Below are 23,912 nucleotides of genomic sequence, written 5' to 3'. Positions count from 1 at the left end.
CACCCACACATCTTCCCTGCAGCCAAGAGTGCGCTGTAGTACCCCCCGGCTCCTGGCCTGAGCAACTGCAGGCATGGTGTCGGCATTTCCTCAGTCCACAAGGAATATCGGTGCTATTTAAAACAACAACAAAAAAACCCAGTGAAAGAAAAATAAAGTGGTTCAACCTAGGCAGGTTAGACTAACCTGCAAAGATGGAATCAATTCAGGCTGTTTTTCTGCATGTCTGTCCCGAGCCAAAGAGAAGGTAAACTGGGGCAAGACCTCTTTCAACTTGGTTCTTGAACTCAGGATCTCATTCCTTTTCTCTCGTTTTGTGGTTTGCAGACTGGCTTGTTGGCCATCTCTGCACTTTGGAAATCTTTAGACATAGAAAGGTTCTTTGGTACTTACAAGTAGGCAAGCACATTACCTCTACGCAAATCCACTGGTTTAGAGTCCTTGCTGGAGGGTATATTCCTTCTGACTCATGTGTCCACCAGCCTTCTTTTACAAGGTCACAAAGTTGTACCCAAGTGACATGAGTGTTTTCTCTTAGTTCTGTATGCAAAAAGAAAACTTCTAACGAGTGGGGATGGCCAGCACTGACTCACATAATTAGTGATACATTACAACTGATGGCAGCACCAAGTACTGAGTGACAAGTTCTAGGCAAAGTTTTACCTGCCCAGGATCACCTTGCTTTAGAGAGATACTCCCAGATAGAGATTCAATTCAAACAAAGCACCAGCTGTTTGGCCTCCTGGGAAATGCAGAATGATCCAGGACACATCAAAGAACTTATCCATCCCAGATCCATTATATTCTTGGAGTCCTGGGTCTTATTTACAGTAAGGCTACTCCATGTTCAGTGATATTCTCTTTTATTTATGGATTCATCTCCCTGCAGAATGCAGGTGTATAATTCATATTTGTTTGCTGAAATGGTAAGTTTCTGAAAGAGCTTCCCATGAACACCACTATTCCTCAAAGGTGTTGAAAAATGAAAATCAGAATTCTAGGAGCACGTGCATTTAAATATAGCCCAACAAGACAACAAGTTCTCCCTTTTAAGTATATTACAGGTCAGTGATAATGCACCGGTTTCATAGGAACTGGCCTTAAAATTTATTCACCTCATAGACATATACATTCAAAGGTTTATCACAAGGAAATTAAGGCACAGAAAAATGAATATTTACATATTTGCAAATCTCATACTATACACAAAGACAGTGTTATGTTTTATTATATTTGATTACATGTTACTTTTGCAGTTTAAGGGATTTGAGATTAATAATATTCATTATAAGGGCCTAAACAAAATGCTACCAAAATGATATATTTGAATTCACTGCTCCCTGCAACACAGCAAGTCTAAGTGTGAGTGAATGGCCTTTTATTGCAAAGTCATATTTTTCTACAGGGTGCAGAATTAATTTGATTAACCTCTGAAGGGGGAAAAAGCTAAGTGATATCTGGGCAATCCTCTCTCTTCTAAGGCTGGCTCTCTGCACTCACCATAGAACCACTCTGACTAGTTTTTACAGGCACTTGATTGGCTGAATGTTCACAGTCAGAGAAGAAAATCCAGAGAATACTCACACAGGAAAAGAAAAGCTTTTAGCTAATTAAAATCACAATCCAATGCTTGTAGCACTGTAGGTTTTCCAGGGTAGTGTTAACTTATATTTATAAACACACTTTAAGGGTAGGCAGAGATAAATATAATTACAGATAAGTCAGTTCAAAAGCATCAAAGCAGCAATCTGAAGCTAGGAATTGTGGCTCCAAACATCTCTCTCAAGGAGAATTCACCAGAGGTAATACTCTGGTGAATTAAAAAAAACATATTTAATTCATTTTTTATAAATAGAAGACTTACACGTTGTAACCATCTTGTTCAAAGTATATAATTTAAATAAGCAAAAGTTAGTGTCAGAGATTAAAGCCGGTGTGCAGAAAGTCAACAAGAAGAAAGACCATTCCCCAGTCTGGAATCAGAAGCCTTGCCATATAAACCTGGATTAGTTCTGTTTCAGGTTCAGAAAGATTAAACTTGTTTCCAAGGTCATAATTACAGAACTTTTGAGATTTGTGAAATGCAGGACATTTAATAACATGCACTAGAAAAAGTCAATGATGCTAAAGTGATTCTATTAACACCTTGTCTGTAAGACTCTTCTACACAAAAACTTGGCAAGAAGAACTACAAGCACCTTGTATTGATAGGGATTTTTTAAATTCCACATTTTGTTCTTAGCTGACAGAAAATGAATTCATATATAAACCAATGAGAGAGACATGATCTCAAAGTTACTGAATGCCAAACCACGTCGCCAATTTAAAAAAAAAATGGCAGAGAATAAATTTCAGATTCCCAGAAGGTGCAATGAGAACAACGCATTTTACACATACAGAATTTGAGACCTTGATAATTTAGTCCAAGCGTTTTAATAGGATTTTATAATTTATTCATTAGTGATTCAAATATTAAGCCCATCTTTCTTGTTCCTTCCTTCTGTAGGGGCCTTCTGAGGAGAATCTGGGGTATGCTCCAGAGTTCTCTCTACTTTAGCTCACATGTTCTTTTTCTCTTTTCCCATGCACTCAGGAAGAAAAAAAGATGGCATCACTCTCCCTGCTGAGAACTAGTTAACAGAACTTTCCTTAGAGTAAAATCAATACTATTCCACAACTGTCTGGAGTGGCTAACACTGAGCATTATAGAGAACTGAGATGAGATCCAAAATAAGCAGTCCCCTGGGGAGGCACTTGTGGTACAGCCTGGGAGTCAGATACAGTGATCAGAGGATGTTTTTTCGCAAGGTCTGACTTAGAAAGGGCCACCTCTGATTTCCTGTGGCCACACAGAATACAATTTTTGCCAGAAGTATTCTAGTTACTTATTTACAAATTAATTATAAATTACTACAAAATCTCAGTCAAGCACCAATATCAACTCAAAGAGTGAATGTCCGAGTCAGACAGGTAGTATTCCTGAGCACAAGTAGCTTGTGCTTTACTTTCAGAAGTTCCTCATTCCTACTGGTTTTGTTCACAACACTGCTGTGGCCATGTCCATCCTCCACCTTCACATCCACATGCCTGGGAAAGTAGTAGCAACAGTTCTACAAAAGGCACGAATCTTGCAAACACTTCTCACAGCATAGCCAAGCTGCCCTTCTTTGGAGAAAGGCCCAACAAAGTCCAGTGATCAGGATTGGAAAATTTTACCAAAGAGATCGTTAGATGAAGTCTGTATGCAATCCGTACTCTGTGGGACAAGTGGCTGAAACAGACTCAGTCTCCATGTGTGCAAAGAACAAACCCAGTCAAGCCCAATAGCGTGGCTATTCTGTTCACTTTATAGGCTAGTAGGAACTACCATTCCTCTAAGAGCCCATCTTTCCACAGTGCCTTTTACCTCAGTCAGTGAATTATACAGGTTGTATCACCTTGGTCCAGAGTAGCCATAAGGACATCCGAGAGTGAGGCTGTCATGGCTGGGTAAGACATGGGTGGAGTAGTACTCAATCAAACTTCCAAGGTTCAGAAACATGGTGTCTGAGTCCAGGTAAAACTTTGTATCCTGTTAAAAGGCAGAAAACATTTCTGTAATCTCTGACACCTAGAAATGCTACTGTTTCCAAGGGCAAAACACCCACCCATCTTTGGAACTATGAAGTACTTTCAAACAAACCACAACTTAGTAAATTCTTATATGCAACAAGCTAGTCATATACATGAATGACCAACCCCAACTAAACTCAGAGATCCAAAAACCCACTGGCCTCAGTTTTATTGATTTTCAGATTTGGCTCAGAATATTACAGGTGGTTCCTCATCTCCATAATTCCTTAGCTGGAAAGTCCAGAGCAAAAGTATTCAGGCTCTGAATCCAGATTTAGATTTTTTTTTAAAGTTCAGGCTCTTCTACATTTCCAGGGTGACGGAACTGGGGTTTAGACCATCTAATTATATATCTAGGAATAAACACCAGAGAGGATCTTTCTATATATAGCATTGATACCAACCTTTTCAAAGATTCTGTAGTTCCTTACTTTCTCTGTAGACTCATCCCATACAACCAATACCTTTAGAAAGAATGATATATGTCATATTTAATATATTCAGCAAAGAAAACATCAACTTACTGTTCCATTTATTAGTAAGTTGGAGAAAATCAGTTATATTTCCTCAACTGGTCAAGTATCTTAGATCCTCAGAGTTCTGCAAGCTGGTTAGAACAGCTGCTGCTTATATATTTACTTTGCTAAAACCTTTAGCCATCTTCCACTTTGATAGCAATAATTCATCAATTGAAATTTCATTAACCTAAAGATTCTACTACAAGTTACCTTTCCAGGCTTGGTAGATGAATTCCGAATACAATATAATCCATTTTGGGGCTGTCCTCTTGGGTTGGTAGTTTTGAACATCCTAAAATAATAGGGTAACTATCAATATCCATTCTGTTTCAAATATCTTACAAATATTTTCTAAGTGGACATGTAATAGAACCTCACTATTCTAACAAATTCCCTTAGAATTCTTGAACAGTTAACATATTGGGATGTAATAGTATTATAGAGACTTTATTCAGAAAGCTGAAAAACGAAAAAATCTCTGCGCTCTCTCTGGTTTGCTGTATAGCCTTGAAAACATTAAAAATTCTGTCTCTACTTCCCAGTCTGTATCTCCCAACCTGTCATGGGTGCTGTAAGGAACATTCACAAATATCTGACCATAATTTAGGACTTAAAGACTGAATTCAGTAGTCATATAGGTGCTGACTGGTAGAAAATTGTAGGTTTTTGTTACGAAACATTGAAGCAAGTTATCTGTAAGTCAAATCACCTATTATTCCTCTCCCATTTGTCATTAAAACTGCAAGCTTCTCCAAACACAGAACACTGCCCCACAAGAGAGATTCAAAGTCAGCAAGTGGATACTACTGAAAATAAATCACAAGTGCAGTTTCTTAAAAATGTTCCCATCAGCAACCTACAGGTTGGACTTTGCAGAACCAAGACAATATAATTCACCTTTTACTCACTAGCAGCAGTCTCTCCAAAGATCACCCACAGAATGAGGGTGATGTCTATTGTTTGGATCTCTGTCTGTTGGGGTCTAACACCATCAAAATCATGTGAGATGGTCATTTGGCAATGGCAAGTGAGGAGCTGTGGTTCAAACAGTGACCTAAAGATTAAAAAGCTCTCTAGCTTTCTACTAGATCTCTACCATGTCTAGCAGCCTGGCAAGGCACCTCCGATAGCCCAATTATTCTACATAGGTCACATTTGTTATTAAATAGTTTATATAGCTAATTATGTATTACTTTCTTGAAGGTAACAGTTTTCAGTTTAAAAGAACTGCTGTATTATCTATAACTAGTGAAAAGTGACTTTTAGTAGAAATCTCAACTTTATTTGCTCATCTTCTCTCTCACTAAATGAACTCCCTGGACTGTAGGTTCTGCTTATTGAGCATTAGTAACATTTTTAAACAAACAGTTAAATTTACCTTTCAACATCAATAGATTCAGAAGTATTAACAAATACTGAATTAGGCAGCTCAACCTGTTAAGAAAAAAGTGGGGTAAAAAATAAAAAGCATAAGTGTGTGTAAAGAAAGAAAAACTGAAATTATCTACATTTCTTAAAAACCCCAAAAGACTGGAGTATCTGCATCTGCAGGGTTTTTTTTTTTTTCCATTTTGCCATATTCCAGCTAGAGTTCTCAGACACACACCAACATTTTACAAGTACAAGTAGGCAACAGCCACTGTCAACTAGATTTGTTACTGTATCTTTAAAGGGAGGGGAAAGGAAGCCACAAAGTGAGGTGAAAAACACTTCTGCAACATCTCTTAGGCTGTCAGAGAGGGTTACAGTGTGATTTTAGTGATATAAGTTCTGTTATCCACAACCCAGAATCCTACACATGTAGAAATTATAAGATGTAATATAATAGGTGATGGGATGTTTTATCATATCAGGTGAAAGCATGACAATTGAGAAAGAGAAAGAAACCCTGCCCACTTTCCCCCATCAAATGTTGTTGAAGTTGGCTTGATGAAGTGCAATGAACCACGGATGTGCCAATGCAGGAGAAAAGGTGGAGGATATGGCAAGGAGACTGGCAGGCGGTGAAGAGTGCACAGGCTAGATCTGTCCAGTTTCTAGAACTCAGAAGATGATGATGTAGAAGGAAATCTACTTGAATAAAACGGAGCAAGAGAAAGGGGCTCTTTGCTAGTGAGAGTCAAACTGCTGGAGCCAGCCAGCCAGCCAGCATGGAATAGCTAGAGTAGGTGTAAGATTGCATTGCATCTCTCAAATCCAGCCGCTGCAGAAACAGTACACTTAAGCAAAGCCATCCACTTTTTTATCAGAGATCTGGCTCAAGGCTAAATATACAACTCCACAAACAGAAGAAAATGTTCTCTTTGGCAATGTACCATCTACTTGAACTTACTTTTTCATAGTCTTCATCAGAATCTTCTTCAGAGTGGTTTTGCTTTGAGGTTATAGCTGGTTTTTCAAATGAGAAGCTACGGAAACTTTGTCCATCTGGTGGTGATCTCCTAGTAGAAACAGACCAAAAACTGAAGGATATTTCTATAGGAAAGTCATAAAGAGGGAAACAGAAATAGATCCCAAATACTAGTTTCAGTAGCATCCTATTTGTCCTTTAACAAATCTTGATTATTCGCTCTTCAAGGCTGTTGAGCAACATGATGGACGTAGAGACTTTCATCTCCCCAAGCACCCTTGTGCGTCTTACAAAGAAGGTCCTTGTGTTGAAGTATACATTCCATGACTCAGAGAGCCTGAAGATTACCTTCAATTCTTAAATGAAACCTAAGGCTCTATTGTGTCTTTAAAGACAGCCCAAACAGATGCACACAATTTTATTTTAGGTGGCCTAGTTCTTATTCTTAAAACATTTCCAATAACCATAGTTTCTTGCAAAGTTTTAAAATATTGGACAGTTCACACTATAAGCAAAATTACTGATTCTTAACAGATACGTTCATCCCCTGAAGACATTAGAGAAATATTGTAAAACTGCCAGCCATGTTGTTTAGTGAAGTAATGTTTAAGTCACGATCCATGTCTACACAAAAGTGATTTTTATCTGCTTCACATGCACACTCCCAGATTAACATAAACTGAGAAACTAAGAGTTGGCTTAGTTGCTATGCTTAACACAGCAAAAAAATGTAACTTAAGTAACATCATCGCAGAACTGGAAGGAGAGCAGAAATAACTGATGACTTGGATGCTATGAACCAGTTGTCAGACATTATTTAGGATTATAGGAAAGTAGGGCTGGAAGGACTTCAAGGGGTAATCTAGTTCAGCCCCCTGCTCAGGGCAGGATCATCTTTGACTAAAACTTCCTAGTCAAACATCTGTCTAATTCAAAGGCACCCAACCTTTCAGCCCTATGGACCAGTTAAGTGGCATGGGGTCAGTCTGCAGGCCAGATCCCACAAAGTGTTGGCATGTGGGGTCAGTCCACAGCTGTGATCCCACACAGCTGGATCCAGCTGCAGAGCAAACCTGCATGCCTGCCTGACTGTATGCTAACATGATGTAGCATGCAGGAACACATTATTTGGCCTAAAAGACTCCCTGTAGGTTCAGAAATTTGGCAGCAAGGTAGCAGCAGTTAATGCTGCCACTGCTCTCCCATTGCCAAATTTCTGGACCTGTGGGATGGATCTGGCCTGCAGGCTGGCGGCTAAGCACCACTCAATAGTCTAACCTTCTCTTGAAAATTTCCAGGGATGGAGATTCCAATGTCTCTAGGGAGCCTGGCCAATGCTTAATCAGTCTCTCAGTCAGAAAGTTCCTTCTAATCGCTAATCTACAGTTCTTCTGCTGCAGCTTGGAAGCCTTTGCTCCTAGTCCTGTCCCCTACAGCCACAAAGATAAAGAGTTCAGAGAGAGACTTTTGAAATACCCTTCAGGTATTTAAAGACTATTTTCTAATCTCTCCCTCAGTCTTCTAGCTCTTTCAACCTTTCCTCGTAAGGCAAGTGTCCCAGGCCTCTAATCATTTTTGTCACTTTTTCTAATTTGCCCATATCTTTCTTCAAATACAGGGCCCAAAACTGGACACAGTACTCCTGGTGAGGTAAACATGCAGTAGGAAACTGGGCAATACTTACTGTAACTGAGGAAGCACAGCCTTCTCTGGTTTAGGTTTGATTCCAGGTATGGGTGGCGGATGGCCGGGCACAGGCAGCTGGTGGCCAAATAGGGACGGAGGGTGGCCAGGCAGAGGTGGTGGATGGCTGGGTAAAGGCGGCTTAGGCAGCACTTGTGGCACAAACAGTCCAGGCTTGCCAAGTTCTTTGGGCACTTTGATCTCGATTGGCTTCTCAGACAAATGTGCTATTTTGGGTTTGTTGCCTGGTAATGGAGGCGGGGTCCATTGGGAAAGGCTTAAACTTTTGAGTTTCTCACATCCTTCTGGAGTGGCAAAAACATGGCCAATAGGCAGAGGTTCTGGTGATGGTGAGCAGCTGTCTTTGTTGAAGGCACCCTTTTTGAAATGAGGTATGGGGGGAAGAGGAGGTGGTGCATCGCTCATCCTCCTGTTTGATGGCTGCATCTTGAGATTAGGCTCAGCTCTGCAGTGCAGCTGGGATTCCCTCATTTGCAAGAAGTCCTCAGATTTTATATCGGGCAAGCTTCTTTTAGGTGGAGGAGGAGGAGGAAGTTGGGGCCCAGTGGATTTGCTAGGAAAAGAGCGTGCCCTCGATTCTGTGTAAGCAGCTTTTCTGATGTGAGGAACTGGTGGTGGTGGGTAGGCTGGTGGGAGGACCATGTTATCTGGTGAAGAAAAGCCCCGCAACATAGAAAATTGAACTGAATAAATCAATGAGATTTCCCCCCCTCAGTTAAGTAGAAATTTCCTGTAAGGTATTTATTTCTAGGGCATAAATCTTCATCTGGTATGTCACTGCTATCAACTCTGAACTGTCATACCCAATTCTGGACTTTATCAGTGCTGAATCTTACAGTTTTTACTCAGACAAATCACATTTAATGGCACCAAGAGCTCTGCCATTGTTAAAACAGAAGGAATGGACTCTATGTAAAAGCCAGGACTATGGTTAAAGGAATCCATTCTTTTGAGAGATCTACAGAGAAACAGACTTTGCACCTTGGGGACCATGACTAACACCACACTTCTTTGAGGATCTAAAGCATCCTCCATTGCTACTAATTTCAATAGGAAATTAACTATCAATTATAAATTAATGCATTATGACACTTGTACTTCTTACTTGTTCATTACTTTATTTGCCTACAGGGCTCTTTGTACTATCAATTTGAAATACCCATCTATAGATATTTTTCTCACGGATGACACCTTTATTCAAGATCTTTGAATATCACTTACCATCTGGTTTCAACAAGTCTGAAGTATCTGGTTGCAAGTAAGATTCTTCATCCTCTTCCTGGTCATAGTCTGCAAGTAAAAATAAGTGCGTTAAATACTAAGCAGCAGTCATGGGGACTAAGTCACAGCAACATGCATTTGGTGCTTTCTGTTAAAAAAAAAGGAAATAATTTTTCACTATGAACCTGGGTTAGGAAGGCAGAAGCTCACTCTCTCTCCTTAATATAGCTAGCTCACAGAAGTACCACACATCCCTTCCAGCCCCTTGAACGAAAGAAAGCAAAAAAGAATAAAATGCCAAAACTGGTGTTAAAATTAATCCCAAGGATCCTGGTAATGTTGGATTGGAAGCATTGTTATCCAACACGTTTTTTGGCCAGGTAATCAGCCACTGACATGTGTAAGGTATCCCAGGAAGCCCACAGGATTTCAGTAGGTCTACCTTTTTAATGTGAACCACCTACAGCAAGGGCAGCCATAGACCTTGGGGGGAAAAAGTGAACTCTTGGGGACTCCACAGGGGGCACGGAAGTTGCAAAAGTCTCCATGTGTCATTTTCGAGTCCAAGTCCCACTGAATTCCACACACAGGCACTATTAAAAACATTTCCCTCTCTTTACTGTAGCTGGTCTATAGGCCCCTACGAATAACTTGTTCCTTTCCTAGCTGTGAGAAGATAAAATAACAATGTAATGACTTTTGGTGTTTAAACTTTCAGAACAAACATTTAAGCAATTAAAGCTTTATGTAGGCACCATGAAAATAAAGGGAACTTGATATCATAGTCAAATGTAATAGAGATCATTAGCATTCCTGTGCCACAAAGGGAGACAAGCCTCAAATGTTCGTGTCACCCAACCTTTTGCCAGATTGATTGACCAGGCATAAACAAATGACTAAGTATGAGCCTAATACTAAAGTATGTAGTACATTTCTGAGCTTCTTCAGCTGCTGCCACTTTCACTAAGGGTTTACAGTGCTGGCTTCATATGCATTCCCCAGTCTACATTTACTGGAGCCAACCACACATCGTGACAGCAGGCATTAGTACATTACTGCTGCAAACACAGCCAAATGATTCTTATGCTATGTGAGCTATCTGCTACAAATCTAGAGTGCCACAGGAAGAGGGAGCAATCAAAAAGTTTCACTTATTGACAGGGGAAGGGATAGAGGAGGGGCACTTATCCAAGATTAAATCCTCACCTTCATTTTCTGTGGAATGATGAGAGTATTTGATATCAACAGGACGTTCAACTGAGCCATAGAAACTGTCTGCATCGGAACCAGAATCACTATAAAATAAAAAGCGAATAAGTATCAGCTGAGCATGCACCATTGCCTTATAGGTATTCATTCTACAATGAGAGATCCAGGTTAGTAGCACTTAAGCAATTGCCGGGGTAGACCCCGGAAAGGAGCCAAGAAAAAATAACCATATTCATTTTCCAATTAAGAGTCAAATAAATTGTTTTACACTTAAAAATTCTTGTGAAATTGATATTTTAAATCCTCTTCACAAAGGATTATTTTATTTTTTGTGTGGTGTCCTGAGTCAGCTGTTGCTGGCAATCACTACACCTGTTATTATTTGCTGCTAAACAACGATTTTTATTTTACCAGCTGCAAAAAACCCCCCAGGAAGCAACCTTATCAAGGGCAAACGTATGAATGAGCAAAGTAATGGTATGATTAAACAGATGCATACCTGAACTCTACTATTGTTTCCTTCTTCTCATGATAATGATCTATTTCCCTCCTCAGTGAGAGCATCCAGCTCTGAAAAAGTAACAAACACAAAAATCAGCTGCCTTCTGCAAGGTTAGAGGTGCTAGCAAGGTTAGAGGTGCCAGCATACCAGTATTTACCTGCCTGCCTCAAGGGGATGCTGTGAAGTTTTACAGTTAATGTGCTTTGAACAAAGGTCTATAATACAGTCTAAAAATACTTCTAATTACTGAACTTAATGTAACATCCTCTCAAATACCTATTTAAAGCTAGGTCACTTATGTTATACATGGGACAGAAATTCCATACAGTGACGCTATTGTTTATGAAAGTTTTTACAGAATTTATATCTTGATCACCCCTAAAGACATCCAGCACATCCAGAACACTGGTTCTAGCTATTCCCTGAATTGGGTGCCAATACCTGGATGAGCACAATAATGAGAATGGGCTTCTCTGAAAATCATGGCCCTCAAGAGCCAAGCACCCACACTTCATTGATGTTGGAGTATCTCATTCTCTTCAGATCCTTTGAAAATTGCAGATTAATTCCCCCATTCCTTGTCTCCTCCAACGGAAATTTACCTTTCTTTCATCTTCAGAGGAGGCAGAAAATAACCAGGTTCTGTGCTTCTTGCTAATGTGAACCAACTTGAAAGGGAACACATTGCTTGATGTTGTCTCCTCAGCTGCCCGCATAACCCTGGGCACCAGAAAGCAGGGTAAAAAGCTAAGTCAATGCAGTTTGCTTTGTTAGGCAGGTAAAAAGATGCTTACAGTTCAAATGGCCCTTTGGGCAAGTTTGCCCAAAGTAAAAATAAGTCAAATACACAGGAACGTTTATACCAGGAAAACAGAGGAAAGGGTAGAGCCAACAGAGAGGCCTTTCACTAACCAAATCACAGAAAGCATGGCCACGTCAGTTTGTAAACATGTTGCCTTAAACATGTTTATTATAGCATTTTACCAAAGTAAGTTATTGCTTCAACTTCATAGCATGAAGGTATCGGTGCAGCCATGCTCCTCATTTCAGGAGTCCACAATAATAGACAACATGGGACAATCCCAACAGCTTTTCCATGAACAAAAAGGGACAACCAAAGTTAACATCACCCTTCGTTTTGCTTCTTCACTTATTTCAGTGGGCAACCATGCTTTTAAAGCAATGCACCTACTGCAGCTTAATGCATATAATCCAGTCTTTCAGCAACTGGGTTAAATTCAGTTTCTGTCCTTCCTCTCCCTTCCAGGTATGTCCTCACTCTCAAGTGAGAGAGACCCCTAAGGAAATTATTTACAGATTTACAATACAGGAGTTTGGGAGTTAAAAAAGAACAGACTGGAGCTTTAAGTGGAAACACTTTTTTTCAGAGTATCCCAAGTTGTTTATTCAGCATAAGCCACAGGGAACTTTGATTAGGGTTTCCCCCTCTCCCTTTTTAAATGCCAGTTTCCTTCTCCAGGAACGACCCACTTGGTAGAAACCTTTAGACAGTGGATTTTGAACCTTGGAGACAGGTTGCCAGAAGTGCCTGGCTCTCCATGCAGGCACCTAACCAAGCTGAACATTTAGGAAGCTCCGCCAACAAATAGCTGCTGCTGAGGGGACTGCGGGATACCGAAAGTCTAGCCATAGATCTTTCTCGAGTCCCCATCTTAATTCTGATCTCTAGGCTATACTTTGATGAGAGTCTGCATATCGCCAATTCGAGTGGCAAAAGCAGGATGTCATCGTCTCATTTCATGGCATAAGGAAGTTGATGTAGGAAATAGCCAAGATTTGTCAGCATTGGTGTTAGCAATTAGTAATTTAGCAGACAGCACTCTTTCTTCTGAGTCACTACTAAACCCAATGCCCTTTGTACTCTTATACCTCTTATGCCTGTGGAGACCAAAGATCCACTAAAGGGCCTAGGTCCTGTTTTCAGTCATCAGCATTGAAATGACAGTTGTGCACACATTTTCTTAGGTTCTAAACTCTTGTGCAGCACTAGCCACAACATGACACTAATTCCCCATTAGGGCTTTTGTGGATCACCATAATACAAATGTATAAATCAATAAGACAACCCCTAGGGCTTGCAGATGCAATAAACAAGGGTATTAAATCACTTCCAAATTTCAGTTTAGGTAACTTAATTCTGCTTATATAAATTCTCCCTCTCAAGGGAGCAAGGAAGAGATTTTCCTACTTCTGCCCTTCAAGTCATCTACAAACGCTATGCTCTGTTGAGCTGCCACATTACTTCGGGCAAAACCATCTCCATAGATAAATCGATTAGGAAAGCAGTGCATTTCAGATTCTGTATCTAGATCTTTCGTTGGTAGCTACTAGAGCACTATTTTTCTAAATCAACCAACTTACCTAAAAAGTTGTAAACATGTGTTATGCAATGCATTCACAGCAATTAAAATCTAACAGTACTGGATAACTTGAAAAAATCCTAGTGCTAATAAAAAAATTATTGTCACCAATTTAAAAAGCAAACATTTAAACTGATTTGTTTAGTGCCCTCTTGAAAGTGAAAAAACCCCACAGGATCCAGCACTATTGCTACAAACCTTTATGGCAACTATGCAATTGTAAAAGCACGTGACAAAATCATTTATTCAGATAACATATGCTGTTAACAATTTCCAGCTTTCAAAAAACACTTGGATGCCTATCTTGCTGGGATCATTTGATCCCTGCCGACTTCCTGCCCGTTGGGCAGGGGGCTGGACCCAATAATCTTGCAAGGTCCCTTCCATCCCTAATATCTATGAAATCTATGAAAGACAACCCCAAAATTCCTTTGCAAACTGCTTTATCACCTCCAGAGTCCTATCCAAGGTAAGAGAAGTGACTAAATAGCAGGATCTTTAATGAAATGCAACTGACAGTTTAATATCCCTGAAGTAAGGCATAATTGAGAAACTCTGCACATCCATATTTAGTTTTCTCCAAGTCAAAGTTGACTTAATTGGAAGTAAAAACTTCGGTTCCATTGCTAAATGAAAGGAATCTGTGTCAAGCAATCATTGCTACTCACCTGTTGTACCCATTTAGAGAGAAAGCACCCTGTGGAGATGCAGATGTGCTGCTCTTAAAGTAGTAAATACATCCCTCATGGATAATCACAAACCTCAGTGGCCCTTAAAAGAGAAAGGAAAGAGAGGAAAGGTCAATTAGTTACTAAGCACTTCAACAACAAATCTGGTCAGAACCTCTTAACTCAAGATGTTAAAAATGACTTCAACTAGCTGAGTGATAGCTGACTAACAACAAGCCATACGGCATCACAGTCATTTTGTATGTCTACAGAATGCTGTGCAATGTCAGGCCTCTTAAATGAAGAGAGCACTTTTTTGAGAAAAACAAGAGGCAATATAGAGGATGCAAGACTTTGCTAGTGAGGAAAGCACCAGTAGAAGACTGCAACACAAAAAACACATCTGAAGTAGAAAGAGAGACGTCAACATCACCAGCTTTTCCTTGGAAAAAATCCACACCTCTAGACAGTGCCTAAATTACAAGATGTTGACACCGACTCCAAAATCAAAATACACTTCCTGCTCTAACTGAAGCACTTTCAGAACTGGCAATAAAACTCATCCATTTAATAGTTTAAAGAACAAATTTGAGCATTCCTCCCCTCCTTGTCTGAAAGAATGTCATTCTTTCTGTTGCAATCAAATTATGTTTCTATGGGAAACATGAAGTGAAAATAATGTAAATAAGACTCTCAGCCATTAATTTCTTCATTTAAAGCTTTGTTCCAAAAGCAATTCCTGTTATTAACCATACCCTATTCTTTAGGATGAGAATTTCCATGTTACAGACAGTGGTAAGAGGCCTGGGGTTGGGGAAAGGTATAGCTTCAGTATAGAACAGATTTGATGCATTCCAATCTAAACAGGTAGATAGTTATGGCTCCCTTCTGAAAAGGGAGGCGCAAAAGGTTGACATAAGTGGGGAGAGAACATAGATACATTTTTTGCAACGTTATTTTCGGACGTCTTAACAAAAGAACCAAACTAGTGGAAAGAAAAGTGTGCCCACTGCTCCCACCATGAGGTTTAATCTTTTGATGCAACCCCCCCCCAAAATTGATGTATTGGGAATGGATTAATTAATTCATGAATATTATTTCAGTAAAATGAAGTCCACTACAGACACACCAAGTGAAAAAGGGGCTTTATTATTGACTCATTTAACACTAAATGCCTAATACATATCACAGCCCACAAGCACAACCAACAAGTTTTAGCCCCATTAATATCTACTCCAAACTTACATTTCATAATTGGCAGCTGTGTGCCTCCTTTCTTGTGTAGGTATCCAGACTTGGAAACCCCTCCGGGCATTGTCAGTAGGTTCTGGGCTCCAATCGCCTTCATTGGAACTGGCCAACACTGTTCTTCTGAGGCCATTATTCTGCAGTTTAGAAAGAAAAGAAATAGTTTGTTCTGTGTAGCTTGCTTTAAGGAAGCAGTCTGGAAAACATGTTTAAGGAAATAACTAATATGATCTACCAGCCAAGTGCCATAAATAAGTACCCATCTCACAGATTCCAGGAAGCTTGCAGTGCATTAAAACCAATAATGCAAAAAGTCCCAGTTTATTTTTCTCTGTGTCATATAAGTGACAGCCAGTTACCAGAAATTAAAGAGACTAACTTAATATTATATCAACAGGCATGATAAAAATATATACATAACCCTTCCTCAACCGTATATTTTTATAAAATTTACCACCAAATCAACTACATAAAATGAGAACAGCATGCCACCTTAATGGTATGATTCTTTGCACTAAAGGGTTAAAATGCCCCCTATAGAGAAAATGACATTGTGACTGAAGTATGTGTCCCTCCTTTCCCACTTATCAGAGTCAGTTGTGCCGTTATAAATAGGAGTATGCATTATGTAGCACTGTTTTCAGCAGAGCAAGCACCATGGTAAGGATATGCTCAAACGTGGGTGCATTCCCTTTTGATACTTACACATTAACAATTGATGCCAAGCAGCACCAGGTACCTTAGCAATTATCGCTATTTCTACTCTCTCATTTAATGCATTTTACAAGCTACACTGAATATTACGATCTTAAGGACTAATTTTATCAGTCTGGTATGTCACAAAGAGACCCTTCTTTCTTCAAATACCAATAAAAGGCATTATAACGGGTTTGGTTAAAGCCTGTAATTATGCTGTTCAAAGAAAATTCCTCCATGAACTGAAGAAAAACTCTGACCTTCACATACAATGCTCCATTATGCTCAGGTCACTACTGAGGACCTCTGCTGGTGAGAGCAGGACTAACATTCCTCAATACTGAAGTCTAGAGACAGGAACAACATTGTTCTAGAACAGGAGTGGGAAATTATTTGGGCCCAAGGGACATGTAGGGAGTTTTGATGAGCTAGTGAGGCGAGCCAACACTCCCTTCCCCACTGCGCAACAACTCACCAAGACACCCTATGGGGCTTTGGGTGGGTGAGGAGCAGTGTTCAGGAGTAGGCCAGGCATGATCAGCTCCCTGCACGCCCTGCTGGGTGGGGACGTGAAGCGGGCGAGTGCATGTGTGTTGCGGGGGAGCCTGCCTGGGAGCCAGCTAAGGGTAAGGGGAAGAAGATGCAGCAGAGCTCGCCTGCTCAGCGGCTGACCCCGCAGCACTCTACATGGGGCTGAGCCCCATCGGGGGGGACCCTGTGCCGTGTTCCTGCCCACACCTGCTGGCACCGGCCACTGTGCAGCTTCTGGTGGGGCTGTTCCCAGTGCAGCTGCAGGTAGCCAAGCTCACATTGTCACTGGGAGGCAATGGAAGCAAAGCAGCACTCAGCTGGCTGCAGCCACACTGGGAATAGCTCCACCAGAGGCCTGGTGCATAGGCTGGGGTTGTCCTGCTCTCCTTGCCTCCAGCTTCAGCTGATGCTCCTGTCCCTGCTGTGCCGTGCTGTTCCAGGTGGGAAACTTCAGCTGGGTGGCTCTTGCTCAGTGCAAGGAGCTCTGGCTCCAGCTCCCGGCTGCCCCCCCCCCCCCCCCCGCTCTGCCTGGCCACAGGTGGCCACTCATTGCACTGCCCAGGTGCAGCAGCAGCGAGGTAGCTGGGATCTGGAGCCAGAGCTCCACATGCTGGGCAGGAGCTACCCGGCTGAAGCTTCCCGCCTGCCCGCAGCGGTGCAGCACAGCAGTGATGGGGCAGGGGGCGAGGGGAGCAGAACAGCCCACTGGCCTGGGAACCAGCCAGTGCATGCAGCTTCTGGTGGAGCTGTTCCTAGCGTGGCTGCAGTCAGTCAGGAGCTTCTCCGTTTCCCTTGCCTCCAGCAGCAGCTCCTCCTTCTGCTCCTGGACCCGTGCTCCAGGCAGGCTGAGGGAAGAGGGGGCAGCAATGCTTCAGCTGGGCGGCTCCTGCTAGAAGCGAGAGGAGCGGAGCAGCATCCAGCTGCGGTCGCACTCGCAACAGTCCCACCAGAAGCTGTGCGCTGGCTGGATCCAGAGCACCACCGGGGCAGCTGTGAGCCAGATCCAGGCTGTGGGCTTTATTTTGCCGACCCCTGCTCTAGAAGCCGAGAAAAGGAACCAAAATGTATATTCTCACATTTGCCACCTCCTTCCCGCCCAAAATACCAATATAGGTAGTTTATAAATACTGGAGTCTGAGAACCTGCTACACACAAGGCACCCATGTAGTTTCCCTAAGACATTTGGTTCCTCCAACCGAGGGTGACTCACAACTTCCATTATGAAAAGAGCAAGTAGCAGAGTTTTTCTCAGTGACTCATTGCTGTAGTACAGTACATATTCACAGGAGATACAATAGGAAAACAGAGAAGCAAGTTCCTTTCCATACTGGTTTTCTGATTAAACCAAGCCATTAAACATTCTTTCCATGCCTGTTACATAAAATCCTAATTGCTCTGAAGCAAAGGAACTCTAGTCTTTTAAGACAGTGGAGGTGATATTAAAGCAAGAGGTGGTGCATCTCACAGTACCCTATTGAATTCCTTGTCAGAAAAGGACAGTAGAGAATTGCACCATGTGCTTTCTACCCCTAGTTTACTGGTTAGAATCCACTCTAACCAGTATAGCACCCCCAAGTCCCCCGCCTACATTTCAGGTATTTATGAGGAGTCGCACAACCTGAGACTCTCCTTTGTTTCACTCGCCAGGCCTCTCTTGCTCTCCTGTGCTCCATGACACCTCTCTCTCTCCCTGGTCTCACCACTTCTACCCCCTCACGTCAAATGTTCCCCAGTCGCCTCAGCTGGGCTCTCCCAGAGACTCTTCTTGAAAGAGTTTATAGTCCACATTGTTCTCCTTTCCCTTTGAATCTTTACTTACCTCTTCTACTGAGGTCGTCACTTCCAAATCCTACTTCCCCCAAGGCAGTGACAAATCAACTTATGAATTAAAAACTAGAGCAGTCTCCAAAATTGAAGAGGAATACATGGATGTTTAAGGGAGAACACTACACAAGTGTTTTGGGTCACAAATGTCAAGATAAGCAGGTGCCTTAAGAATGAGCTAAGTTGCTTTCCAAAGCACTCATTAAATTTATCCATTAATGATAAGTTAGTAAAATTTTACTCATAGATTCATATTCATAGATTCATTGATGTTAGGGTCGGAAGGGACCTCAATAGATCATCGAATCCGACCCCCTGCATAGGCAGGAAAGAGTGCTGGGTCTAGATGACCCCAGCTAGATACTCATCTAACCTCCTCTTGAAGACCCCCAGGGTAGGGGAGAGCACCACCTCCCTTGGGAGCCCGTTCCAGACCTTGGCCACTCGAACTGTGAAGAAGTTCTTCCTGATGTCCAGTCTAAATCTGCTCTCTGCTAGCTTGTGGCCATTATTTCTTGTAACCCCCGGGGGCGCCTTGGTGAATAAATACTCACCAATTCCCTTCTGTGCCCCCGTGATGAACTTATAGGCAGCCACAAGGTCGCCTCTCAACCTTCTCTTGCGGAGGCTGAAAAGGTCCAGTTTCCCTAGTCTCTCCTCGTAGGGCTTGGTCTGCAGGGCCTTGACCATACGAGTTGCCCTTCTCTGGACCCTCTCCAGGTTATCCGCATCCTTCTTGAAGTGTGGTGCCCAGAATTGCACGCAGTACTCCAACTGCGGTCTGACCAGCGCCCTATAGAGGGGAAGTATCACCTCCCTGGACCTATTCATCATGCATCTGCTGATGCACGATAAAGTGCCATTGGCTTTTCTGATGGCTTCGTCACACTGCCAGCTCATGTTCATCTTGGAGTCCACTAGGACTCCAAGATCCCTTTCCACCTCCGTGCCACCCAGCAGGTCATTCCCTAGGCTGTAGGTGTGCTGGACATTTTTCCTCCCTAGGTGCAGCACTTTGCATTTCTCCTTGTTGAACTGCATCCTGTTGTTTTCTGCCCACTTGTCCAACCTGTCCAGGTCTGCCTGCAGCTGTTCCCTGCCCTCCGGCATGTCCACTTCTCCCCATAGCTTTGTGTGATCTGCAAACTTGGACAGAGTACATTTGACTCCCTCGTCCAAGTCGCTGATGAAGACATTAAAGAGTATCGGTCCAAGGACCGAGCCCTGCGGGACCCCACTGCCCACACCCTTCCAGGTCGAGACCGACCCATCCACCACGACTTTGGGTGCGACCCTCTAGCCAATTTGCCACCCACCGGACTGTGCAGTCATCCACATCACAGCCTCTTAGCTTGTTCACCAGTATGGGGTGACTGATTTAAATTTCCTTCTGATGAAGAGAATTCTGCATTTATGCATATTTGTTTCAGTTGTCTAGTGTTACTTGCCTACAGACAAATTTGTCTACTTTGCTAGACAAATCAAGCTGAATTTTAGGCCTTTTTTTTTTTTTTTTTTTGTTAGGAAGGGAAGATAAAATAGGGGAAGTGGGTACAATATTTAAGACTCAAACCAAATACAACAAAAAAGGCTAACCCATTCTGATTCTGTAACCTGCGCTAAGTTCCACCCCTACAGAGGGGGGTTCCCCTGGTGCTTCCCATTCACTGAAATAGTTCTTTGGCACATAACTGTATCCTCTCCTGCTCCAGCTATAACCAGATCCTCCCCTCTCACCCAACTGATCTGGATCGCTCACGAGCAAATTTGGCCACCTAACTCATACAGGAAACTCTAATAAAAACAAGGTATAACCAGGACACAGATACAAACACTTTAAATTGTACTAAGTTACTTAGTTTTGATTTGCAAGAATAACTTAAGTTATATGGCTTTGCTTTCCATACTACAGAAGCTAAAAGATGGATCTGCAGGAAATAGCGCACGCTATTCAGTTGGCAGCAGACTTCTGTGATGACACTACAAATATTTCGACATTCTGGGAGTTAGTTCTTTTAAACTGAATGACAGTGAAAGGAATTAGTGGACAGAACTTTTCTTTAAAAAAGCCAAAAATCCACACATTTTCTTATTCACAATCAAACAGATTAAAATGTCTTGACATCTGCTTAGGTTAGAAAAGGGAATACTACAATCTGAGTTATACAAGCGTAATTCGGGAGTAAACCCACAGACTTCAGTCAAGTCTCGTGAGTACAACTGATCAAACTTCACATATCTCCAGGTCAGCTGCCTGAGAATTTTTTTTTCTATTACTATTCCTAATATGGCAGATCCAACATGAAGACAGCACATTAGATCCTCACATTTCATGGACACTATCAAAAAAGTTCTGAAAGCAGGGTCTTTATCATTGCCAACACCACAGATGAGAACAGCAGCTTGACTTCCAAATACCAGCTAAATCAGCAGTGAAAGCAGCAGGCAGTCTGTAAAAACTGAAAGTGTAAGTGCACTTGCTTTAGGATCACTGAAAACAGACAGGTCTCCTCCACCTTGTGGATTTTAGATACTGTTGCACTTCCAAGAAATGCTTGAGTCTGCACACCAAGGCAAAAGACTGTGACCACATTCTGATCTTACTCTCCCTCCAATAAAGCCAACACAATTATTCCAGCTGTACAAGGCTAGGGACAGAAATTACACATAAGCCAGTATAACCACTTGAAAACCAATTCAAATCTGTAACGCAACAGAAGTTCAGTGCACATACAGTGCTTTCAAAATGACGGAAATCAGTTTAAGATAAACTTGGATGGATGCAAGCAAATTTAACTGATTTAGGTTGAATCAGCTTACTGACCTTCTGTCTCAGATCCCCTCCAGATTCAAGTTAACTCACAGCCCCCAGCAACTGAGGATGCTTTGCAGCTCTGCAAACCCCCCTTGCAGGCTAGTCTTGGTCCATGCTGTTTGCTCCAGCTGATCAGGGAGGCATGCTCTAGTGCTCCTCAGCTTCCGGCCTGGGCCACTGCAGGCACGTGGCTGCATTTCCCGAATCAGAAGTGAATGTCTGTTCACTTGCTTATCAATGCAATCTACACATTTTAGACCAATCTGCGAAAACTGAATCAATTCAGCCTCAGAGACTTTTTGACCATCTGTACTTTCAACTGAACCAGGACTAGAACACGACCACTTGCAGAGGCTACTTTACTACAAGATACAACAAGAATTTCCTTCAGCTCACCATACTAATTTCTCACAGAAACAACAAGCTTCTTGCCCCGGGCTTGAAATAAAAGGATATTTTTTATAACTTAAATCTAGTTGCTCTCACCAAGCACAAAAAACTATCCACAACAGGAAGTGGCAACTAAAGATATTCATCCTGACAGTACAGGATGAGAGCTTCCAAACACACCTGAGACCTTGTTCCTTGCTTCCTTCTTCCAGTGAAGTCCCTGTGACAATGCCATGTAAAATAAGAAGATTATGCTGAGCCCTGTTAGTATAGTGGGAAGAAAGATCAGAACAGTATTTACAGGACTTTATTCAGCATTCAGAAGTTCACTTTAAAAGAGCATAGTGTGACCTCCAGGGCCTAGGCCAACTCTATCTATGGCAAAGGGCACGACACATTTGGAAAGCTCCTTCATTTGAAAGGCTAGAAATCAGAAAGTAAGCTTGCAACATTCTTCAAGAAATTAACCAAGCATTGGTGCATTGGGTAGGCCCCAGTCTATAGCACTGATCATTTGACCGTGACTGTAATCATAATGAGTTATTGTGGACAAGAGTATTGCGACAGTGTGTCTGCATCAAAAGCTTGTCAAAGCCATAACAGCAAACAGCTGAAGAAGGATAATGTCTTTGACATCATGTTGGCCCCTTGGTTACTGAATTTCAGCTCAACTAGGGCGAGATTTCTTCAATCATGTTATAACGGCCTTTAGTTACTGAACAAATACGCACAGGGTTGCAAATTTCTGCTGCTGGTATGGTGCTCAAATCAATGACCTAAATCCTATCTAGAAAACAAACCTCATTTTTATCCCTTCCTCAGTTAACCTCTAAAGTTCAAAGTATAGGCACACAGCAGCTGAATTCAATCAAGGGCAGGCAGATTTACAGTGGGGAAAAAAAAAAAAATCCAAAAGACAACACTGCCCTTGAATAAAATTTGGAACATATTGCAGAAAAACAAATGATCACTTCTGGCCTTAAAACTCTATTATGTTGCAAAGATATCTGCTCTAAATTAAAAACATATGTAAACTGATTAGCAGCTTAATGCCTTGCAGAATGACGTCTTAAGTGCCCCAATTTCCTGCTGAAATCTGCTGGAAGAGAGGGCACTTGGCACCAGGTAGGGGCTGTTTAATATCTCTCAGGATTTAGGCATAACACAAGTTTCTCTTATCACTCAGTCTTCAGCAACCAAATGATTTATTGATTGTGATAACTTATTGTAATACTAGTCACATGCTGTTACATACCAAGGGCCAACCTGGACACATTCAAAACAAAATAAACAGTCTTCCCATCATGCACAGCCAATACTAGACCAGAATATAAATGACAAGCAGTGTCTCTGGGTGAATTATGATCAAGATATATTGAATATTATGGAGCTTTTAAAATACGGCAGGATTTCATCCCAGTTCATCCTGACAAGATGCTCCTGAAAGTGCAATTTGATTTGACAAGTTTCCGAACATATAAAATAACTCAGCTACAGTACACCAGAGTAAATACCTATGGTGGTAAGGATGTCTGGAGTTTGTAATCTCCATTTCACAGATAAGCTAGTGAAGACTAAGACAACACTATGCTAACAGCAAGTCTGTGCAATGCACTGCTTGAGGAGAGAGAAGGGGAAACCCAACATGTCTTCAGCAAATCTTCAGGTTTTAACTGCCCATTTACTTTCTTTTCTTGACACTGGATTTTCTATTCTTGCAGAGATCTCCAATTTCTTTCCCATTAAACCCTTTTGGGACTAGAAATTCTAATACTAATCCAACAGATGGCAACATTTAATTTTTTTAGGTTACATAGTTCCATGCCTTGTTCTTTTAACCCTTCCCTTTCCCTGGGAAAAAAAAAGTTATCCATAACAGAGTATTACCCACTACTCTCTCTGAAAGACCACTTATGGATACGGTGGAACCCGAGAAAGTATTATGGGAAAGGAGGCCTGCAACTGAAAAACACGTACAAACAAACTTGCCAAGAACACGATTCTTGCTTTTTCTTTCACGGCACGTCACAATGCCTACTCACCCTCCCCTGGGCCACACACACTTCTTCTTTTTTTTTTTTTTTTTTTTTTTTTTTTTTTTTTACACAAAGTCTATTAGATTCAATTCTTTCTTAATCCAAATAAGACACTCAAAGACAAAAGAGGATTCTTTACAGGACATAGCATCCAGTTGATCTACTCCTTCTATAGTTAGGAGGAAAAGAAGAGCCAAAACACGCCAC

At 41.6% G+C, this 23,912-nt stretch overlaps 1 protein-coding gene across 4 annotated transcripts in view; it reads right to left on the bottom strand.

Moving 5' to 3' along the window:
* Positions 1-1,083: 1,083 nt before the first annotated feature.
* Positions 1,084-23,912, bottom strand: part of SH3BP2 (SH3 domain binding protein 2) — a 60,005-nt gene continuing 37,176 nt past the window's right edge. For all 4 annotated transcript variants that reach the window (XM_059721522.1, XM_059721523.1, XM_014607754.3 and 1 more), the window contains 12 exons: positions 15,411-15,550; positions 14,166-14,268; positions 11,719-11,836; positions 11,114-11,184; positions 10,612-10,700; positions 9,406-9,474; positions 8,165-8,831; positions 6,463-6,571; positions 5,509-5,564; positions 4,341-4,422; positions 4,017-4,076; positions 1,084-3,571 (listed from right to left, as the gene is read on the bottom strand). In XM_059721522.1, the coding sequence (XP_059577505.1) occupies positions 3,434-3,571; positions 4,017-4,076; positions 4,341-4,422; positions 5,509-5,564; positions 6,463-6,571; positions 8,165-8,831; positions 9,406-9,474; positions 10,612-10,700; positions 11,114-11,184; positions 11,719-11,836; positions 14,166-14,268; positions 15,411-15,546 (1,698 nt within the window). In that variant the 5' untranslated portion in view covers positions 15,547-15,550 and the 3' untranslated portion in view covers positions 1,084-3,433. The remainder of the gene's footprint in view (positions 3,572-4,016; positions 4,077-4,340; positions 4,423-5,508; positions 5,565-6,462; positions 6,572-8,164; positions 8,832-9,405; positions 9,475-10,611; positions 10,701-11,113; positions 11,185-11,718; positions 11,837-14,165; positions 14,269-15,410; positions 15,551-23,912) is intronic.

This window comes from Alligator mississippiensis, chromosome 2, assembly GCF_030867095.1.
Source record: "Alligator mississippiensis isolate rAllMis1 chromosome 2, rAllMis1, whole genome shotgun sequence".
Classification (NCBI taxonomy): domain Eukaryota; kingdom Metazoa; phylum Chordata; order Crocodylia; family Alligatoridae; genus Alligator; species Alligator mississippiensis.
Note: the sequence above shows the minus strand (reverse complement) of the source record. Positions and strands in the feature narration are given on the sequence as shown.